The sequence below is a fragment of the Passer domesticus genome, chromosome 4 (assembly GCF_036417665.1).
Source record: "Passer domesticus isolate bPasDom1 chromosome 4, bPasDom1.hap1, whole genome shotgun sequence".
Lineage (NCBI taxonomy): Eukaryota > Metazoa > Chordata > Aves > Passeriformes > Passeridae > Passer > Passer domesticus.
The window spans coordinates 58,287,550-58,305,445 of NC_087477.1; the positions used below are offsets into that span (position 1 = coordinate 58,287,550).

General features: G+C 38.4%; 1 protein-coding gene across 12 annotated transcripts in view; it reads left to right on the forward strand.

Annotated features, from left to right (window-relative positions):
- FRYL (FRY like transcription coactivator) overlaps nt 1-17,896 on the forward strand; it is a 157,397-nt gene that overhangs the window by 25,779 nt on the left and 113,722 nt on the right. The window contains exon 1 of one of the 12 annotated variants that reach the window (XM_064418203.1): nt 12,545-12,668. The exons of the other annotated variants lie outside the window; for them this stretch is intronic. Coding sequence (XP_064274273.1) covers nt 12,593-12,668 — 76 coding nt within the window. The 5' untranslated portion in view covers nt 12,545-12,592. Of the gene's footprint in view, nt 1-12,544; nt 12,669-17,896 lie in introns of those variants that run through there. 12 annotated transcript variants of the gene reach the window in all.

Sequence of the window (17,896 nt, forward strand, 5' to 3'; positions counted from 1 at the left end):
CGAATGGCAGCTGTACCTGTGGTGTGGGAAATGTGCCCTTCTGTGCTTTCATTGTCTTACAAGGCAGGACACCTAATACTGTGGAACTGTCTTAATGGCCAGCTGTGTAAGTCAAATCTGCAAGAATTGTAGAAGAGATGTTGATTTTATCAGTGATGTAAGTATTCTCAATGCTCACAGCCCTCATGTTATTTCTGTGTATGGAAAACTTGCTTCACTTCAAGTGCTTCTGCTAGGAGAGTAAAAATACACCAACAGGAATGTGATCTTTGGTGGTAAAGTAACGGAGCCGTGGCTGCCTCAGGGGTTAGCAGCAGGGGCTGGGTACACATCCAGTGCCTGTGAGCACTGTGTAACCTGTAATATCAGCAGCTCTGCAGGGCATGTGCAGCTCCCAGTTGCATCTCTGATCAGCCCTGTACAGCAAAGGATGACCTGGGACTTGGTGTTTAAACATGAAATAAAAGTCAGTTTCTGTACCCAAGTACAGAGTTTTGGTTGGAAAAGACTGGAAGGGTGGTGTGCAGCTAAGTATTGTGGCTTTTCCCCACAATCTCTGCTCGCTTATGTTTAAAGACTGCTCCATAATACTGTTTGGGATCCAGAATACTATTTACATAAAAGCCTCTAACCTCTCTCCTTGTTTTCTTATCACTGCAGATAACATTGTTTTGCTTGAGTAATGCCCCAGGAAATTGTTCTGTATATTTTCCATAAGAAATAATAAGTGAGCCTCTTCTAAGGGCCTTTGGAATGTGTGCTTGAAGCTCTTTGCAACAGAAGGGAGGGAAAGGAGATTTTGGTTCGATTTCTGAGTGCAGTTTTACAAGAGGATCAGGCTGATCTAACAGTTTGCTGTCAATGAAAAGGGCAATCTCACTCACAGCTGTGCAGCCTTCTCCATCTTCTCCTGAGTTCTGATGTGGCTTTTCCCTGAGCTGATTAATTTCACAAAGCCAACAGAAAATGTTCCAATGTATTAGGGGCACTTTTTGAAATGAATCGGCAAGGGGAATCAACTTGCTGAAAGGGCCTTTTGGGTCAGTAGTGGGGACAGCATTAGATATCTTGCCATCACCAAAAGTAGCAGTCACCTTTTGGATATCCTCTGTTTTAATTGATTTGTGGAAAATGAACTCTTAAATATTTTAGATAAATGGAAAAACAAGCATCTCTCCAGAGTTTTATTTTAAGTGCAGGCATGATAGGTTTTATTATTACTGCATATAAGCAGATAAAATGACCACTGGGTAAATGTTTCTTAAGTAAGGCATTAGCTTAAGATGGAGTCAATAAAGAACTGAAATAAGGTCCAGCAAATCTATTTAAAAGTAAGCCCAAGTGCAAAGAGGGTACGCCTCTGACTTCTTTATTTTACCATTAATACAGAAAATCAGCTATAGTTGTGTTCAGTTGTCAGACACATCTCAAATATAATTTTTATTTTATTGAAGATCTGGTCTTTTAAAATTACATATTTGACTATATACCTAATACACTTCTGTAGTTTTTCTCAGAGTTTCTTCTGAGAAATGTGTGCAGAAATTTACAGTGAATATATTTTAGTCAAGTGGTGAAGTAATTGTAGTTTAGTGCTTCATACAAGGTGTGTACCAGTACAAATCAAAGGTGGATCTAGAAGTATTTCTTTATACTTAACAGCTACCTGTGTATATATTTATATAAATGTGTGGAGTATGTGTATATAGTGATGAGGTAATTCACTTGTTTTCCTCTGACACATGGTGAAGAGAGCTTATCAATTTTTTAATTGCTATTGGTTACTTACTAGGTTATCTTTGTATCATATTACCAGGGTCTCTTTTTATGCATCTTCTGGACTTCAAGCACTTTAAAGGTTTTCTCAGACAGTGTTAGTATGAGCTTTCATGTGGCAGCTGAATCAATGTAATGGCTCTGTTGTAACCAGGAGATTGCACCCTTCCACCTGTGTAGTTTTCTTGTATATTCATTTTTGGTATTCCCATTGCATGTTTATCTTTGGTGAGACTATTCTACTTGCTAAACCAGAGGAAACCCCACTTCCCTTTCAATACCAGTGCACAGGCAGCAAACTGGAACACTCTGAGAAATAACCAACAGGAAATTTAGGAAGTGAATGTCAGTAAACCTGCTGTTTGGAGGTTTTTTTTCTGTTCTTTTGACTTTGTCCTGCAGATTGTAAGGTGAAAAGTAAGAAGTAACAAAATCTCCAGTTTATTAAGGGGAAAAATAAAAGGTGAAATTGGACAATATTTAGCTGCAAATATTCATTGAAATGTTATCTTTAGGCTAATTCTTTGAAATAATGCAGATAAAATTTAGTGGGAGGATTGTAAATTAAATAAATATCTCTTGACCTTTCCAATCTACAATTATTTTTAATGTAGTTGTGAGAGGGACAAACTAAGCTTTTAACTTGAAGGAGAGGGAGAGAGATATTATATATGTGGGAGATGTAAGAAAACTTAACATTGACAGAAAAACAAGTTTTCAGAAGATTCTACAAAAGCTGATTGAGGAGAGTTGTGAAGTGCTGAAGTCAACAAGATGTGCAGAAACTTGTTGCAAAAATATCTGCTACTGTAAAACTGTTCTATGATATACTGGTAATAGAAGAACAAAAATTATCTTTTAAATTCTTTGTCTAAGGTGTCCACAGGCCTTGGAAGTGACATTTTGAGAGAGACTGAATAGTTTAGCATGTTGTTCCTGTTTTGAATTTTACTATATATGTCTTGCACATAGAACAGATTTTAAAACTTAATCTGCTACCAATAATGTCTGTTAGTGATCCCAAGGTAGAGTGTATAAAAGGCTGGATAGCATGTAAAATAAAAGTATCAGCTTATTTTTAAGGAGCTGTTTTCTTTGAAGTAAGAAGCTGTTATCCTTTAAAACATTAAAATTGATTTATGAGCTAAAAAAATCCCAAATAATATCCTCCTAATGCTGAAGAATGCATTTGAAAGGTCAGTATAGTATTTACTTGTGGGATTAATTCAGCAACTGCATATGAAGATGCCATGCTTGTGATACCAGCAATTCAGATTAAAGTTACAGAAAGATTAGAATTGGAACATTGTGAAACAGTTTTTCAATTGTCACTTGAAAAATAAATCTGTGTTTCAAATGGAAAAGTTCTAGTGTGTAGGTGATCATACTAGTCTTAATCTCCTTTAGGCAAGTTTTTTCTGTTTCTAATGAAAATGTGAACTGTAAGTGGAAAACTCAGGTATGACATTTTTCAGTAATTGATATTTTTGATGACTACTGGTAGTTTTGGTTGGCTGCATTTTTTAACTGTTTTATGTCTTCATTTGTAAACTTCTGTGTTTTAGTTACTTTTGTTCTAAGCTCTTCAGTAACATGATGGTTCTTACCCTGTGATTTCCGACTTTATATGTCTTCCTTTATTGTGTGGATCCAAACTGGCAGAAAAAAGACTACTACTTCAACTATGTCCTCTTAATCAAGGGCTACTTTGGAAAGCCTTTCCATTTTCAGTAAATGTCATTTTTCCTGTCTCTAACTTAGCACTGAATAGCGTTTAGTTGCTCTTCAAGTAAGAATATGTTCTCTCGTGTAGTAAATGCTGTTGCAGAGTAGCTGTGATTTGGGAAGCAGTGTTAGTGATGTTGGTGGTTTTACTCGACATGCATCCTCTTGTTCTCCAGCCAAGTTCTAAAAGGTCCCTTCAAGCAAGGACCCACTGTCCCAGACAGGAGGGCTCTTGACTCATGCTTGTCAATTTTCAATGCTTGTATTTATTTATAAAAGAAGGATTTTGTTATGAGAAATCCAAATGCACTATGGTTTTGAAGAGATGGGTAAAACTTTCAGAAAGCCATGTCACTTTACCAGTGGAATCTTCTCAAGAGATTAAGTTTCCATCTGCAGCAGTTTTTCATTATGTGCTCTGGATGTTCTGGGCTTGCTGTGCGCTCACTTCATGAGCTGTGCAATGTGCCTCTGTAGGGTGATACTACATAAATAAGAATAGTTTTAAAAATATAACTTTATAAAAATATAAAAAGTTATAAAATATATGAAAATAACTGATTAGTCTAAAGAGGGCTGTAGTGACAGGCTTGTTATGCACCCTGATTGCTTGGGATACTTTCAGTGCTCAATGACAAGACCAGTATGGCAATACAAGTCTAACATCAGGATGCTGTTGCACGGTTGTATCAGAGACTGACTCAAAACTGTCTATTGTCACTTGGCATCTCTTAAAAATGCACTGGTGTGGGCTTTGTCTCACTTACTTCTTTGAGAGGATGACTTGCTGAAGGAAGGATGTTTTTAATTTCAAAGTATTTTCTAACTTAAAACCAGGACTACATATAAAAGAATCTCAAAACTTGTATAAAATGATTGTATTTATCTAGTATGTTGTTTTCAGTTTATTAGAGTTAGTTTAAAACTGTTTCTTTGTTGATTGGGGTTTCCATAAATTCCTGTTTCATGGAAGGAACCATGCAGAGCAGAGTAGATTAATTTGCCCAGATATTGAGGAAGTTATAGACATTTATAGGTACATTGTATGTTTGGATAATTAACATGTTCATATCAGTTACTGGGAGAAATGACAGTATGCAAATACTCTATCAATAGATAATATGACTGACAAATAGGGAGAGCCAGTTGAATGAACAGTAGAAGCCAAAGCACGTTGTCCATTTTATGTGAACATGTTTTTACCACCTGAATTCAGCTGTTGATTTTTCAGTAATTAGGGGGGCTTGTCGTGGGGTGACACCATGGCTTCTGTTTGGTGTGCTGTGCCCGATGCAGAGCTGCCTGCCGTGGTTCAGGTGGAGTGCTGGGCTTTGCAGCTGCTGCCCTGTGTGCTGCTGCTGGCAGAGCCTGGTTTGTAGTCCACCAGCTATGGCACTTTAAGGAACTTTGTGTTGTGGACTATTTGCACAGCTTCCAGACAAACCTTGGCCTTGTAAAGTTTTAGTGTGTGGTAGGTGTTTAGTATCTAACTGTTGCATTTAGCTGCCCTTGGGTTTGTTACTACTTCTGGTTCTCCCCCTTTCTGATACTTGTATTTCTTTTCTTGTTTTTCTTTAGTGTAACAGTATGCTTGCTCGAGATAAATGTTCAGAAAAAGACACTTATGAGTTCTTTTATTTGATTTGCAAAACAATGTATATTTTAACTTTTAATTACCTTTTAAAATCTTAAAAGCGTCTCTATTTTTTACTTATGCTTCAGGTTTATACAAGAATATGTGTTTCACAGAGATGGGAGACCTGCAAAATTAATTGTTTCAATCCTGGTAACTAATTGTTTCAATCCTGGTAACTAAAGCACTAAAGAAAGGCACTGTAAATATTTTCTCGCTTTGGAGTAAAGATTTATGCCAGTTTAGTTCAACTGTGAAGAATGCCATGTTAATGAATTATTAATTTTATTTCTAATATTGAGTGGTGGATCTCCATACGCTCCTGCCCTGTGTAACCAAAACATCAGGAAAGGCAGTTTCAGGAGTTGAAACCTCAAAAGAAAGTTGGCTGTCCATGCTTTGCCCCTTCTTGCTTTCCTTTTCCTGACTCTCAAGTACAATTGTCCAAGTCCTTATAATATGTGTGCAGAGCTGCCACCTACATAGGATTGAAGCCATGGTGGAGTAAGTTGGTAGGCTTGTGATTGTGAGGAGGTTTTACAGAGACACCTGCAGTAGTTCCCTCTTGTCACTGTGCCATTGCCCATCCCTCTGCCTACTGTTAAGTGCCCTGTGGCAGAGGTGGCTGAGACATATGTCTGCATATGCAGGGCTCTGTAGTGTTTAATGTATGAGCAGGAGTGAACTGCAGTGACAGTGGCTCAGAAGCAAACACTCAGCTTTGCTTATGGCAGAGGGAGGAAGGCAGGAGTTCACCTCCAGGCACAGGGCGAGCAAATCCACAAGGATCTTCAGCTGCTCTCTGAGTTTAGTGGTAATCTGCATCCGACAATATTTTCTGTCCAAGTGCTATTGTGCTCATGAGGCTTAATAGATTGCAGCTTCTGTGCTGAATTTATCCCTATAGGTAGCTTTTTTCTTTAACTTTTTCTTCTTTAAAGTTTTCCCAGATGAATCATAAGCTCTCTGGTTTTTTTCTCCCTGATGCTCTCAATAGGGATGGAATAACTGATCCTTGCATAATGTAAATATGATGTTTCCTATAAAAGTGGCACAGACATCCAGCAGCTTGGAAGGAACAACAAAAATAGAAACACAACCGATTTGTACCAGTTGTCTTGAGGCCTTGTAGGGTAACAGTTAAGCCTTTCCTTACTCTATCCATTTAAACGCCCAGCAACTAAGCAGGGATTTTCTGTGTAGCTCTGTAACTGTTTCCAGGTTCTGTTTAAAAGGCTGCTGAAAAGTGGGGGCTGGTTCCCCAAATCCAGTGCATTGGTATGTTTGTGCTGAAGCACAGTGAGGAGGCTGACACGGTACAGAATTGGACAGATCAGACCTTAAGGCAGTTATTTCACATTGTCTGGCATTGAACCATCCTAATTGGGCTTTATACCTGTAAGTTTTATTTGCAGTCATTGAAGATGGAAATTTAGCATCTGAGAAGGGAATCAATCACTGTGTTTTCCAGAATTTTAATTACAGGGCTGCTTGTGACAATTGAGAAACTTGGATTTGTCAGACTTATGAGATGTAGTAGCAGCTTTGGGCTTGGGTATCCCTTTACCTGTCTCATTTTGTCTTGGCGGGAGATTGGTTAAATATCATCTCAGAACAGCCTACTGTGGTTTTTGAAATGTTTCACCTTTTTATTACGGATTTGTTTCCTTGTAGTCTTACAATGTTTGCTGATCTGGAAAGCTAGATTTTCAGGAAGGACTGGATATCTGTTTACTATAAACTCTTATAAAATTCATGAGGCTGTTGTTAACTACCTTGAAAATTATTTTATTTTTCCGGATTTGATTATTCTTGAAGGTTGTGGGGGATTTTTCCCTTTTATTTCTTTATTTTCATTTACAGTAGACTTACTATTCAACCTAGATATTGTTAACTTACTGAAAAGTTAAATATTAACTGTATCCTCTTTGATCCTACTCAAAGATTGTGTTCTTTGAGGAGGCTGTGCATGTGCATCTTCAGTGTCCTTCCAGAGCTAGCTGGAAACTTCATAATTTACTTTAAATGGGAAATATTATTTGTAGTTCTGAATGCGTTTTCCATCAGTCTTTATCATCCTGAAGAATGTAGTAGGGCTGAAAACTGTAAAGAAACTTCTGGAAGCAAGAATAGCTGCATGTTTTTTGTAACTGAAAATAATGCCTTTAGGTTTGGTTTTTAATTGATTGTTAATACCAAAATGCTTTGTTCAAAATAATCTAAATCATTTTGCAGAGGGATAAGTAGAAAAATCATAATCTGTTATCTTGGCCATGCCATTAGAAAAAAGCAAGAGCTGCACTGGGGGTTTGAGGGAGGGAGGTAGTGTGTTATGAATATGCTCCTAGAGAAATGAAGCTATTGTAGAACTAGGGAATAATGCTTCAAATGAAGTGGGGGAAAAGGGAAATGAAGCTAAAAATCTGTAATGCTCCCTGTGAAACACAAATTAATGACTTATAAAGTGTTATTTCTTTGCTATTTAAAAGCAAACTTTTTGAAGTTAAATATTGCTCTTTTAAGATAATGTCTTCAGTCATGAACCTCTCTTACCTTTTCAGCCTGTAGAGGTGAAGCAAAACAGCAATGTATGAATAATTTTTTTTGGTCTTGTGTATCAGTGTTTGCTGCAGGCCAGATCTCTGGCAGTTGCTGCAGCAGCAATATTATACATGTGGCACTTCATGTACATTGTTCAAAACAGTTGCCAGCAATGAGTCTGGGCAACTCCAAGAAAATGGCATGATGTTACTGGAATTAAAGTGAAGCTGTGCAAATAGCCTTTGCAGACACATTTCTGGTAAATGTATTGATCCTAATACGGATAATGATCCTTTCAGATCCTTTAATGCTAAAAATAAAGAAAAGTTCTGTTGTCTGTACTATCTGCAGTGCTAAAATTTCTGATCTCTTATATTGCTTGGGTCCTCTAGCTGTTAAAACACTCAAGGCAAATCTTGCCTGTCCTGTGACTGGGCTTACTGTACATGTATTGAAAATTCCATCTACAAGGTATGTGTGGAAGTGCTGAATGGGCTTTGCTTGTACAGGTCAAGCGTGCTGTGGATGAATGGTACCACAAATGGCCAGTCTAGTGCTTCCTGGAGCAGCTGGGCTTACAGTGCGTGAATCTTGTAATGTATCAGTCTATTTCCAGCCTGGAGTCTGCTGACTTGGGTCACTGAAGCAGCTTGAACAATTTGCTTCTGGCCATCGTCTTTACTAAGGGTTTTCCATATCAGAGCAGAAAGCATGGTGTGGATGGGGCACTGGGATTAATCATTTTAGTGGAGTACAAACAGCTTGCGTCTGCAGATTGAGCTCTTCTGCTTTACTGCACCTACAGTCCAATTCTTGTCATAGTCTTTTAAGAGCTTACTGATACCAGTGTGCTTATTCATGCATACCTCACCTTGGCTCTTGAGAAAGTCTCAAAAATAGACTTGATAGTAGTCTTCTCCCTTTAGAAGTGAAATTGATCCAGAATCCAAAGGTACACAAATACTGGGATCAGTGTATAAACTGTGTATTTATTGGAATTGTGTAATGTTCCCAGCCTATTTATAAATGTATGCACAGATCCTCAATTTAATATTTTCTCTTTTGGATTTTTTTTCTTACATGAACCAGCTCCAAAAGAAAGCTATTTGCTTATGTTTAAATGCAAGTGCTTTATTTGCCATTTTATCTAAAATAGTAAAATATTAATCTTACGGGAGACTTCTTATAAGTACTCAAACTGATAGGTATTTTTAGTGGTCATACTTGTTGCTCTCAGGTTTAGACACTGTGTACTTGCCAGAAGACTCTTTCATTTTTTCCTCTCTCAGAATGAGGAACTGGAAAAAAATCCATATTGTAAATGACATTTTTCTAACACTGTTCTAGAAATACATGATGTTGATATCTTGTAACTCTGCATGATGAATTTTCTTGGGCTCTTCTCAAAGAAGTAGCCTTGTCTGTTCTTGTCCAAGATTCAGTAGCTTGTAATCCATAGTTTTTCTTTCCTACTTTTACTATTCTTGTTTTGATTAAAATTAAAAGGTTACATTTTAAACTTTGTGGTTTATACTGAAATCTTGTGTTTATTCTAATATTTGGTAGGTTGTTTCATTAACTCATTTCAAAGGAAAACCAAAACCCAGGAAGTCTGGTATGGCAGTCATTGTTATTTGCACACCTTTGGTTATAAAGCAGTTAAATTGAGGAAGAAGTATTGTTGGAAGGCTTGTGCACAGTTGTACAATAAGATAACTCTTATGATGCTGTTATATGATAGGGCTAAGACACTGACAGACCCATTACTCCACTTGTGAAATGGACTTGTGCTGATAATTGGGTTTTGCCCTTCTTGGGGGAAGGGGAGGACTGTGATAATACTTGGTCTAAGCCATTTTTAAGTCTAATAAATTAGTGATGTCCATTTAATCAAAGTTGCTATGTGTGTTCATGTATGTATGAGAGCATACATATTCATCTAGTATTAAAAGAACATATTTCTTTCCAAAAGATTTTGGTTCTTAATATTCTATATTCCTAGTCTTCAGTGCATCTACTGAAATCCTTAGAAGGAGAAGCTTATACTCTTGGTACATACAATTCTCATTTCTCAGAAATTGTTAATGGGCTAATATTTTTTTCTGTTAATAATTTAAAATTAAAATTGGTAGTATCTTGAGGAAACCCAGTCAATTGTGATCATTAGTTGATACCACAAATACATAACAGTGCTACAAAATCTCAGGTGCTGTGGTGAAAGGCTGTGTAACTTGCTTGGCCAAACACTTCAATGTCGTAAATAGATGCAAATTTTGAAAAAATATTTCCTAATAATAATTTAATTTTGAAACGCTACTTTACAGAAATACTGACAGTGTCTCTGTTTGTTGAAAGTCTTCTTAACAGCATTCCAGAAGGTGGAACATGGAGACTAGTATTTTGTAGGGTTGTTTTAGTATATTTGCTGGAGTTTCTGGGATGATTGTTTTTAATAAGTTTTTGGCACTGATAACTTAAAGAATAAAAGCTATGGGGAGGGGGGGAGGAAAACTACAAAGAACCCAAAGTGTATTTTAAAAAGTCATTATTTTTGAGGTGCTGGGAGGGTTGGCTCATGATTTTGGAATGTACACTGTTAACAACGATTCCTTTGAAGAAATGTCTGTAGCCCAGTGTTAAAGGCAGTCAGAGACCAACCATAATTAATACAGTCTTTCAAATTAGTGGTGAAATTCATCAGCCGGTTCCAAAATCTGACCTTTGTATCATACTCATAGCAAAATACAACCTCTGTTATGTCTTATTTAGTAAGAGGATAAAGAAATGCTTGAAGTGTAACTTTGAATGTATTCATAAAAGGAGTGATGAGAAGGAATATGCCTACTACATAGGCAGTACTACCTGAAACAGGCTTATGAGAGAAAGTTTGATGCAAAGTCTGTATACCCGGTTTGGGAAGTTTTGCTGTACCCAGTTTGGGAAGAAAAAAAGTACTATTTCAATATAGGTGGCAATTTAGTAACTAATTATAGAAAAATATTTTTTTTGCACGGGGGAATTTTGATTATTTTTAATCTATGAAAATGGCACGATATTACTGGTCTCTCTTAATAAAACTGCTCATCTCCTAAATGACAGCAGCTGGTGCTTGAACCAGCCTAGTGCAGTGACAGGCTTGTCCCACTCTTTTTCCAGTGTTCTGCTGCTGTGTTAGACCTGCCACTTAGAATCACTTAGTTTTACATCACCTGGTTTGTGTTACCTCTCAGTTAGTGATAATTCTTTTGTCTGTGTGGGGTGAGAGATATAGATTAAAAAAAGCCCCAAACAAACAAAATCAAAACCACAAATAAACCCCAAACATTAAAAGTATTTGATGTACACTGTTCTTAAATCTTTCCTACAACTTCAGATAATTCTAACTTGTCTGAGGATACAGGTATTATTTCCTCCTCATGGCTTTACTCCTGTAAACTGTACTTTGTTAGCTCAGTATGAGCAGCAGTTTTGAAACTGTGCATTTTTTAAAAATCACCTTAAAGCAGGTTTAGTTAATCAGTCTGCCTTGGATCCACATGATTTTTTGGTTCATCTGTATGGTGTGAGTCAAGTTATAATTTAAGTAGCCATAGTTAAACTGTTGCTGGCAGCTACTGCTACAGTAGCATCCAATCTCAGCATCGAAGTCTCTCAGTTTCTGTTATTTGACCCAGGGACAGTGTTACACGTGTAATTTGATGGCAGCAATGGAAACAAGCATTACTTTCTGCTTGTCATTTCTTCCTGTCAGTATGTAGAAGTCTTTCTGAAATTTTTGAATTGTCCAATAAAATTTTGAGACACTTTCAGGGGAGTTTTGATCTGTGTGAAGATGACATCTCAAGTTGACAGAGACGCACCAGCTTTTGGTTGTATGTGGTAGTGTGTGGACAAGGTGAAGGAGCTGAAAACTCTTTACCCTGTGCTGAAGTGGGCAAGGGCTATTGGTAAAGTATCTTGCTTTATCCCAAAAGAATGGCATTAAAACCTTAGTGCTGCCTAAGGCAGTGTTGGATTGCATCCCTAGGAACCCAGAACTGTAACTTCTAAGAGACTTTCCATTGTGGTGGAAAGAGTAAACTATCAGATAAACCAAAATTATGTCAAGTCCTTTAAAAGACACTAAGAAAACAACCCCAAACCAAACAAACCTCAGTTCAAGTCCTTTAAAATAAAGACATTAAGGAGAAGAACCACCACCACCCAAACTCCAAAGCGCTAGCATAATCATAGAAGGATTTGGGTTGGAAGGGGCCTTAAAGCTAGTCTAGTTGGAGCCTCCTGCAATAGCAGGGACACCTTCACTGCACCAGCTTGCTCAGAGCTTCATCCAGCCTGGCCTTGAACACTTCTGAGGATGGGACATCCAGAACTGCCACTGGCTGTAGTTCTCTTGCAGTCATCCACCGGGGGAATACTTACAGCTTTCCTGCCCTCCACTGTGATTGTTTTTCACATTTGTGATTTACCATGCTCCGTACTGCCACCTCTCCTTTGATTTTGCTGATCTTTAAGCGTAGACGGCTTGATTGGCTTTTGGCACTGAGCAGAGCAACGCTGGGCAGTTTATTTAATTCATCACGATTTTAACAGATCGGTTGGAAGTTTAGTTAAAACTCGGCAAAGCACAAACAGCCTTTGATAGCCGCTTTTGGTTGGAGTCGCAGGGAGTCGCGTCGTTCGGCTGCCAAGGGCTGCTTAGCTCGGTCGCTGTGCCGGTGTCGCCGGGAGCATCCCCCGGGAGGAGCGTGGGTACACCCCGGGGGCGGGAGCGGCCCCGGGGCGGGGCCGGCGGGCGAGGAGGGGTCGGTGCCGGCAGGAGCCGCCCCCGGGCCCTGCGTCACGGCGGCCCCGCTCGGCCCTCCCGCGGGCGCTGGCGGAGGCGGCGGCGCGGCCCCGCTCCGCCCTGCCCGCACCATGCTCAGCCTGCAGGACTCCCTCTTCTTCGAGATCAGCATTAAGTCTCTGCTGAAATCCTGGAGCGGCAGTAGCAGTAAGTATGCCGCTGCACTGGGAACCACAGCAGTGTAGCAGATATCTTATCCTTTTTTAATTTTCTTTTTTTCCCTTTTTCTTTTTTTTTTTTGCATGCTGCCCTGTGAAATTGCCCTTTAAAAACCAGGGTTTTAGTGGTCCTGTGTGCTGGTGCAACTTGGCATAGACAGTCTAAGAGCTAGCTGCTTCTTAGTTCTCGTGAAAGATTTTGTATGTATATATTTGTTTATTATTTTATTTTCTCAGACTGCAGTTGTTTCAGTCTGGTAAAGTTCTTTGCACCCTTTGCTGTCCAAGAGAGATGACAAGTAGATGCTCGTCTCTGCGGAGTTACCAGATGCTGATTGATGTCTTAGCTCTGCCAAGCTCCAAATGCTCCTTTGAAGCAAATCAGCCACCCTTGGACAGTGTGTTTTACAGGGGGGCATTATTTTTGTGCCTAAAACCTATTATTATGCCTACAAAAACTGCCCACTTTGATCTTTTAAATGGCCCGAAATGAGAGTTTCTCGGAGGATTCCTTGTCTGAATTGAACCAGTGAAGCAAGGATGCTGCTCTTGGTTCAGACAACCCCTGTCCTCACATCACCCCTTCACACATGCTTCAATGCAGGGTCTGGGCCCGGAGCTGCCTGGCACTGTGTGAAAGGCTTTGCTAACGTAAGCACAGCAACTTCATGACAGGATGCCAGGAGGTGATAAAGATGACGTAATTGAACGTCAGCTGAGTGTTTCCTATGTCTTAGGTTCTTGTATATGTGAAAATGATAAAAGTTAAGGTCTGGAGGTAACTGGTATCTCAGCTCTATGTTTCATTAATTGCTGCTTGAGATGTACTGGGAAGCACAGTTTCTACTTACCGTACACTTCATCAAAATAGCTCCATTAGGATTTTTACCCCAATACAGCAGTATATATTCACTTGTCTTGTTTGGAGGAATTAGTAGCAAGTTATTTATTATAGGGTACATTAATCAATGCTAGGAGAGTATGCAGATACTTAGTTTGTCCTAATAGCTCATTCAGACCTGATTTGCTTTTTGTATTAACTGCTGTAATTCATGTTTTAGACTGATAACTTCTAGACTATTGTCTTACAAGTTAAAGCAAAGCATGTTTCAGAACAGGTTTTCCTTGTAGGTTTTGCTTTTTAGTTTGTTTCATTCGTGTCTTGCAGATTAACGGTATCCATTCCAAATTATACCTTGTAATTGTACTTGGTAGTTATTAACATGCTTGCTGCAATAGAGATAACCGGAAGGATTTTTCCAGTATTTTGTAGTAGAAGTTGAAAATGCCTTATGAAAATGATTAAAAATCCGTAATGTTGATTCACGTATATTGTTTCCAAACTAAAGTAAATCGTAGGATACAATCAGTAACGATAAATTTAGTCTGCAACTAGATATATAATTGTATAGATAAGGAGATAAATTGCAGCTTCCAGACTAGATAATTGTCAGCTGTGACAAGACAGAGTAATGCTAATAAGATAGAGAGTAATAATAATAAAAAGGTTGTCTGAGAAGAGGTTATATACGATGCTATGTTTTCTCCTTTATGCCCTCTGTTATGTAAGCTCAACGGAGTAAGATCTTCCTGACTCCTTCATCAGGAAGTGGCACTTGGATCATCTACCAACAAACCAATTTTCTGTGTGTGCTGGAGGTAGCTGGAGTTAATTTCACTTTTTCCAGGATTGTCACTCCATTTGTGAGAATGGTGGTGATTCCAGCCTAGCTGCACGTCTGCCCGGTGAGCGTGCGAGAGTCGCATTCTGATGGCGCTGTGCAGACTGGCCGGGAGCAGAGCCCTCTGTGCAGCCTGTGCTGGCTCCAAGGACTGTGATTCACATGCATGCCTAGTGAGTTGAGCTGAAGTGGGCAAGCCATTTGCTTTGCTCCTGAGATATTTTCTATTCAAGTGATGCAGTATGTGCAGAGCAAGGAATTACACAATATGTTGAGGATGAGCTTGGAGATTCAGTAAATATCCATATGCTAAGAAATTACTTCAGAAAAGTTTTTCCTATGTTTTAATAAAATTTTTAGGTGCAAATGCTACTTTTTATGGTTTTTATCATAACTTAAAACTTTTCCATGCTGAAGGATGTCAGAAAAGGAGTGAGTGTGCTTGCATGCCTTTCCTGTACATAAAAGTAAGCATCTGCAGAGTGTTTAAGTGTGTAACAGAGAGGCAGCAAAGCTCCATGGGTCTGGTTAAGGGCTTGCTTAGCTGGCATAATGTTGCAGTGCTGGCTAAGGTTTTATTGTAGTTGATCTTTTTTCTTTCAGTAACAACAATGAAGTGACATTCATACGGCCTAGTTTCAGAATGCTGTCTCTGTGCCAACAATTTTAGGCATTACTTCTTTTTAAATGGAGTCAGGAATGTTCTTTTAATCCAGCAGTGAAGTGAGGATGTTCCTGCTTAAGAGCTGTTTGCTTACTGAAGTTGTGAATGTAATGGGGGCTTTATATTTGCTTGTCCTCAAGGTTGCTTGGCTCCTTAGTATTTAAGGAATCCTAGTTGTGATGATGTATCTCAGTGCTCTTGGATTCTGTTGTGATGATGTATCTCAGTGCTCTTGGATTCTGTTGTTTAGCCCATTGCAGTTTCAGTATGTGGTCTGTCTAGCAGTTCTTCTGAGTTCCTAAATTGTAGGAAAAACACTAATTGTGATTGTTATTTAATGTTGCTCGGTGTAAGAAACTCTTATATTTTATCCACAAAAACCTTCATTTAAGGTTAAGGAGGTCTGGATGCCATGAGAATTGCTTTTAGTAATGCAATATGTGGGTTCAAAAGCCAAATGTGGTGCTGCTTGCAGTGAAAAGCCTTAAGTAATAAATACCTTTCTGTATGATATGACACAAATTTTAATGAAAACTAGGCATGCATTTCTGGGGCTTACAGTCTGGACAGGAACAATGACATTCCAGTAAGCACAAGTACAATCCATTATTGCTTTATTCAAAAACTTTTTTGTGTTTCCAATACATACTGTATTAGTAGTCATATCCTGTTTGGAAATAAAGAATTATTTCTGAATTTTTTTTTAATAGGATATATTGTCTTTCTAAAAGCTATCACACAGCTTTCTGTTGCTGTGCTGCAGTTGTGCTGTATCTCTCTGGTAAACAAAAGGGATTAAACAGAAGGGTACACCTTCCTGTGGGTGCTTCTCTGTCCTTGAATTCATCCCTGTCTTCTTCTGGATGAATCAGTTTTGGAGGTGCTGCATGAGATTTTTCCACAACCACCTTGCTCAGCTCGATTGAGAAGTCATGCATGTGTCTCTAGAACTTTTGCTCGTTAAGAGAGCAGGGCTGCACTTTGGCAATGCCCCTGCCAAAGCTACATTGAGGTCGTTGCCCTTGGCCTCTTTTTGGTAAAGGTTTGTGACAGTGATTTTCAAATTTACTGAGACTTGTGAGCCTGGGAACAAAGTCCTGCCAGGAAAGCAAGGTGTATCTGTACAGCCATTGGTTTGGAAACTGTTATAAAACTGTTATAAAATCAAAAAGAAATGGAGCATCTTTAAAAGCAGATGAATTATTGGAGCTGTGGCTGCCAGGTGCTGATGAACACGTGAAAACTGAGGAGCTGCCTGGCAGATACTTTTGAATCATTCTTTCTGTGAATGAAAAAAAAAAACAAAAACACCTGGAGTTTACATTTTAAGATTTACTTATCATCCCATTGGATTAATTTGACTGAAGATTACTTCTTGCTTTACCAACCAAAAATGAACTGTTGGCTCTCAAGAGAGGTTCTGCTCTGCTAATACAGTATTTAACAAAGTAGATGTAGTGAATTCATTTTTATCCTGTGACTTCTTGTTTGAGGACAGCAGTGAAGCTGTAATTTTAATAAGAAAGGTCATGTTAAAGTGCCATGATAGGAATGTATATGAAAGAGGACCATAGGAAGAATTCTGGGAAAACAAATGTTTTCTTGATGGTCTCATTCTTTAGGACAAGATGGGTGAGGTCGAGCATGCATGGAGGTGTGTGTGGCTTTTTATTAAAACCACAGATTTGCTGCTTCTGTGGCTATTTGCTAGTGGATTATACTTTTTTAAAGTAATAAAAGCAACACTTTTAAACATACTGGAAGTCATTATTGTATGATAAATTTTAACTTGTTTTCCCATTATCTATTAAAGAGCAAAGAAAAATGAAACTTGAGGAAAAAATTGATCTGTTACATGATTGGTTCTCTTTCAGACTGTCCTTTGGGCTCAGAGTTATTAGTGTCACAACAGTGCTCTAGAGAATTTTCAACCAGCTTTTATATTCCAATGGAAGAATCAGTACTATTTCACAATGTAGAGAAATTCTATTTTCATGAGATACTACTTTTGGAGCCTTCTAAAACATTAATAGTTATTTAATAAGTACAATATTAAGTAGGGTGTTAACTTCATTTCTCTAGTGTTAAGCATCCCAAACAATAATATGCTCAGTCTTTTTTGTAAGAAACTTTTTCTTTACTGTAACCTTGACTTCCGAGGATCACATCTGTGTTAGTAGTGTTGCCTTGTATGGTGAAACATGATAGGCACTTTCTAGAGAATGTAACCATTTTTCTTTATGATTATATCTTCCAAAACTGTTTTGAAAAGTGACTTTTTAAAACAAAATATGAATTCAAATGTACTGAGCTTTGGAAAAGCTATTAAATTCTGCTTTTTTGAAAAAAAGCATCTACATGTAATTTGTGTTAGTAAATGTAATTACAGGTCCCTGTACTACTCGAGCAGCAATTTTTTTTCCTGTAGAAGGGACATATGATGACCTTTCCACAATCTTCAATTTGTCATGGGAAAAGCAAGCTTCTGTCAGTAGTTAATCACCCAATACAGTGTGAATGTATCAATATATTAAAGTATTGCAGAGGGTGACCTCCATATTTGGCTCTATGAACTTCTGTGGCCTTTGGTGACGGTCTCTTGTGCAGTACATCTTGAGGCACATAATGAGTCATTGCATTTCCAGATACATGGTGTGTTGGCATATTCATTAACAGAGGTGCTAGTATCACTCTGTGTAGTAAAATTTGCTGTGTAAAGAGAAGATTGGGTGGGGATTTTGTTTCTGGGTACATTTGGAACAGCAAGGTCTGTCACTGGATGTAGGCTTGAAGAGGATAACAAGGCTGTAGATGTAACATCCAAACCAGTCAAAGCCAAGTACCACCCTGATGCTGAAGGACACCCAGCAT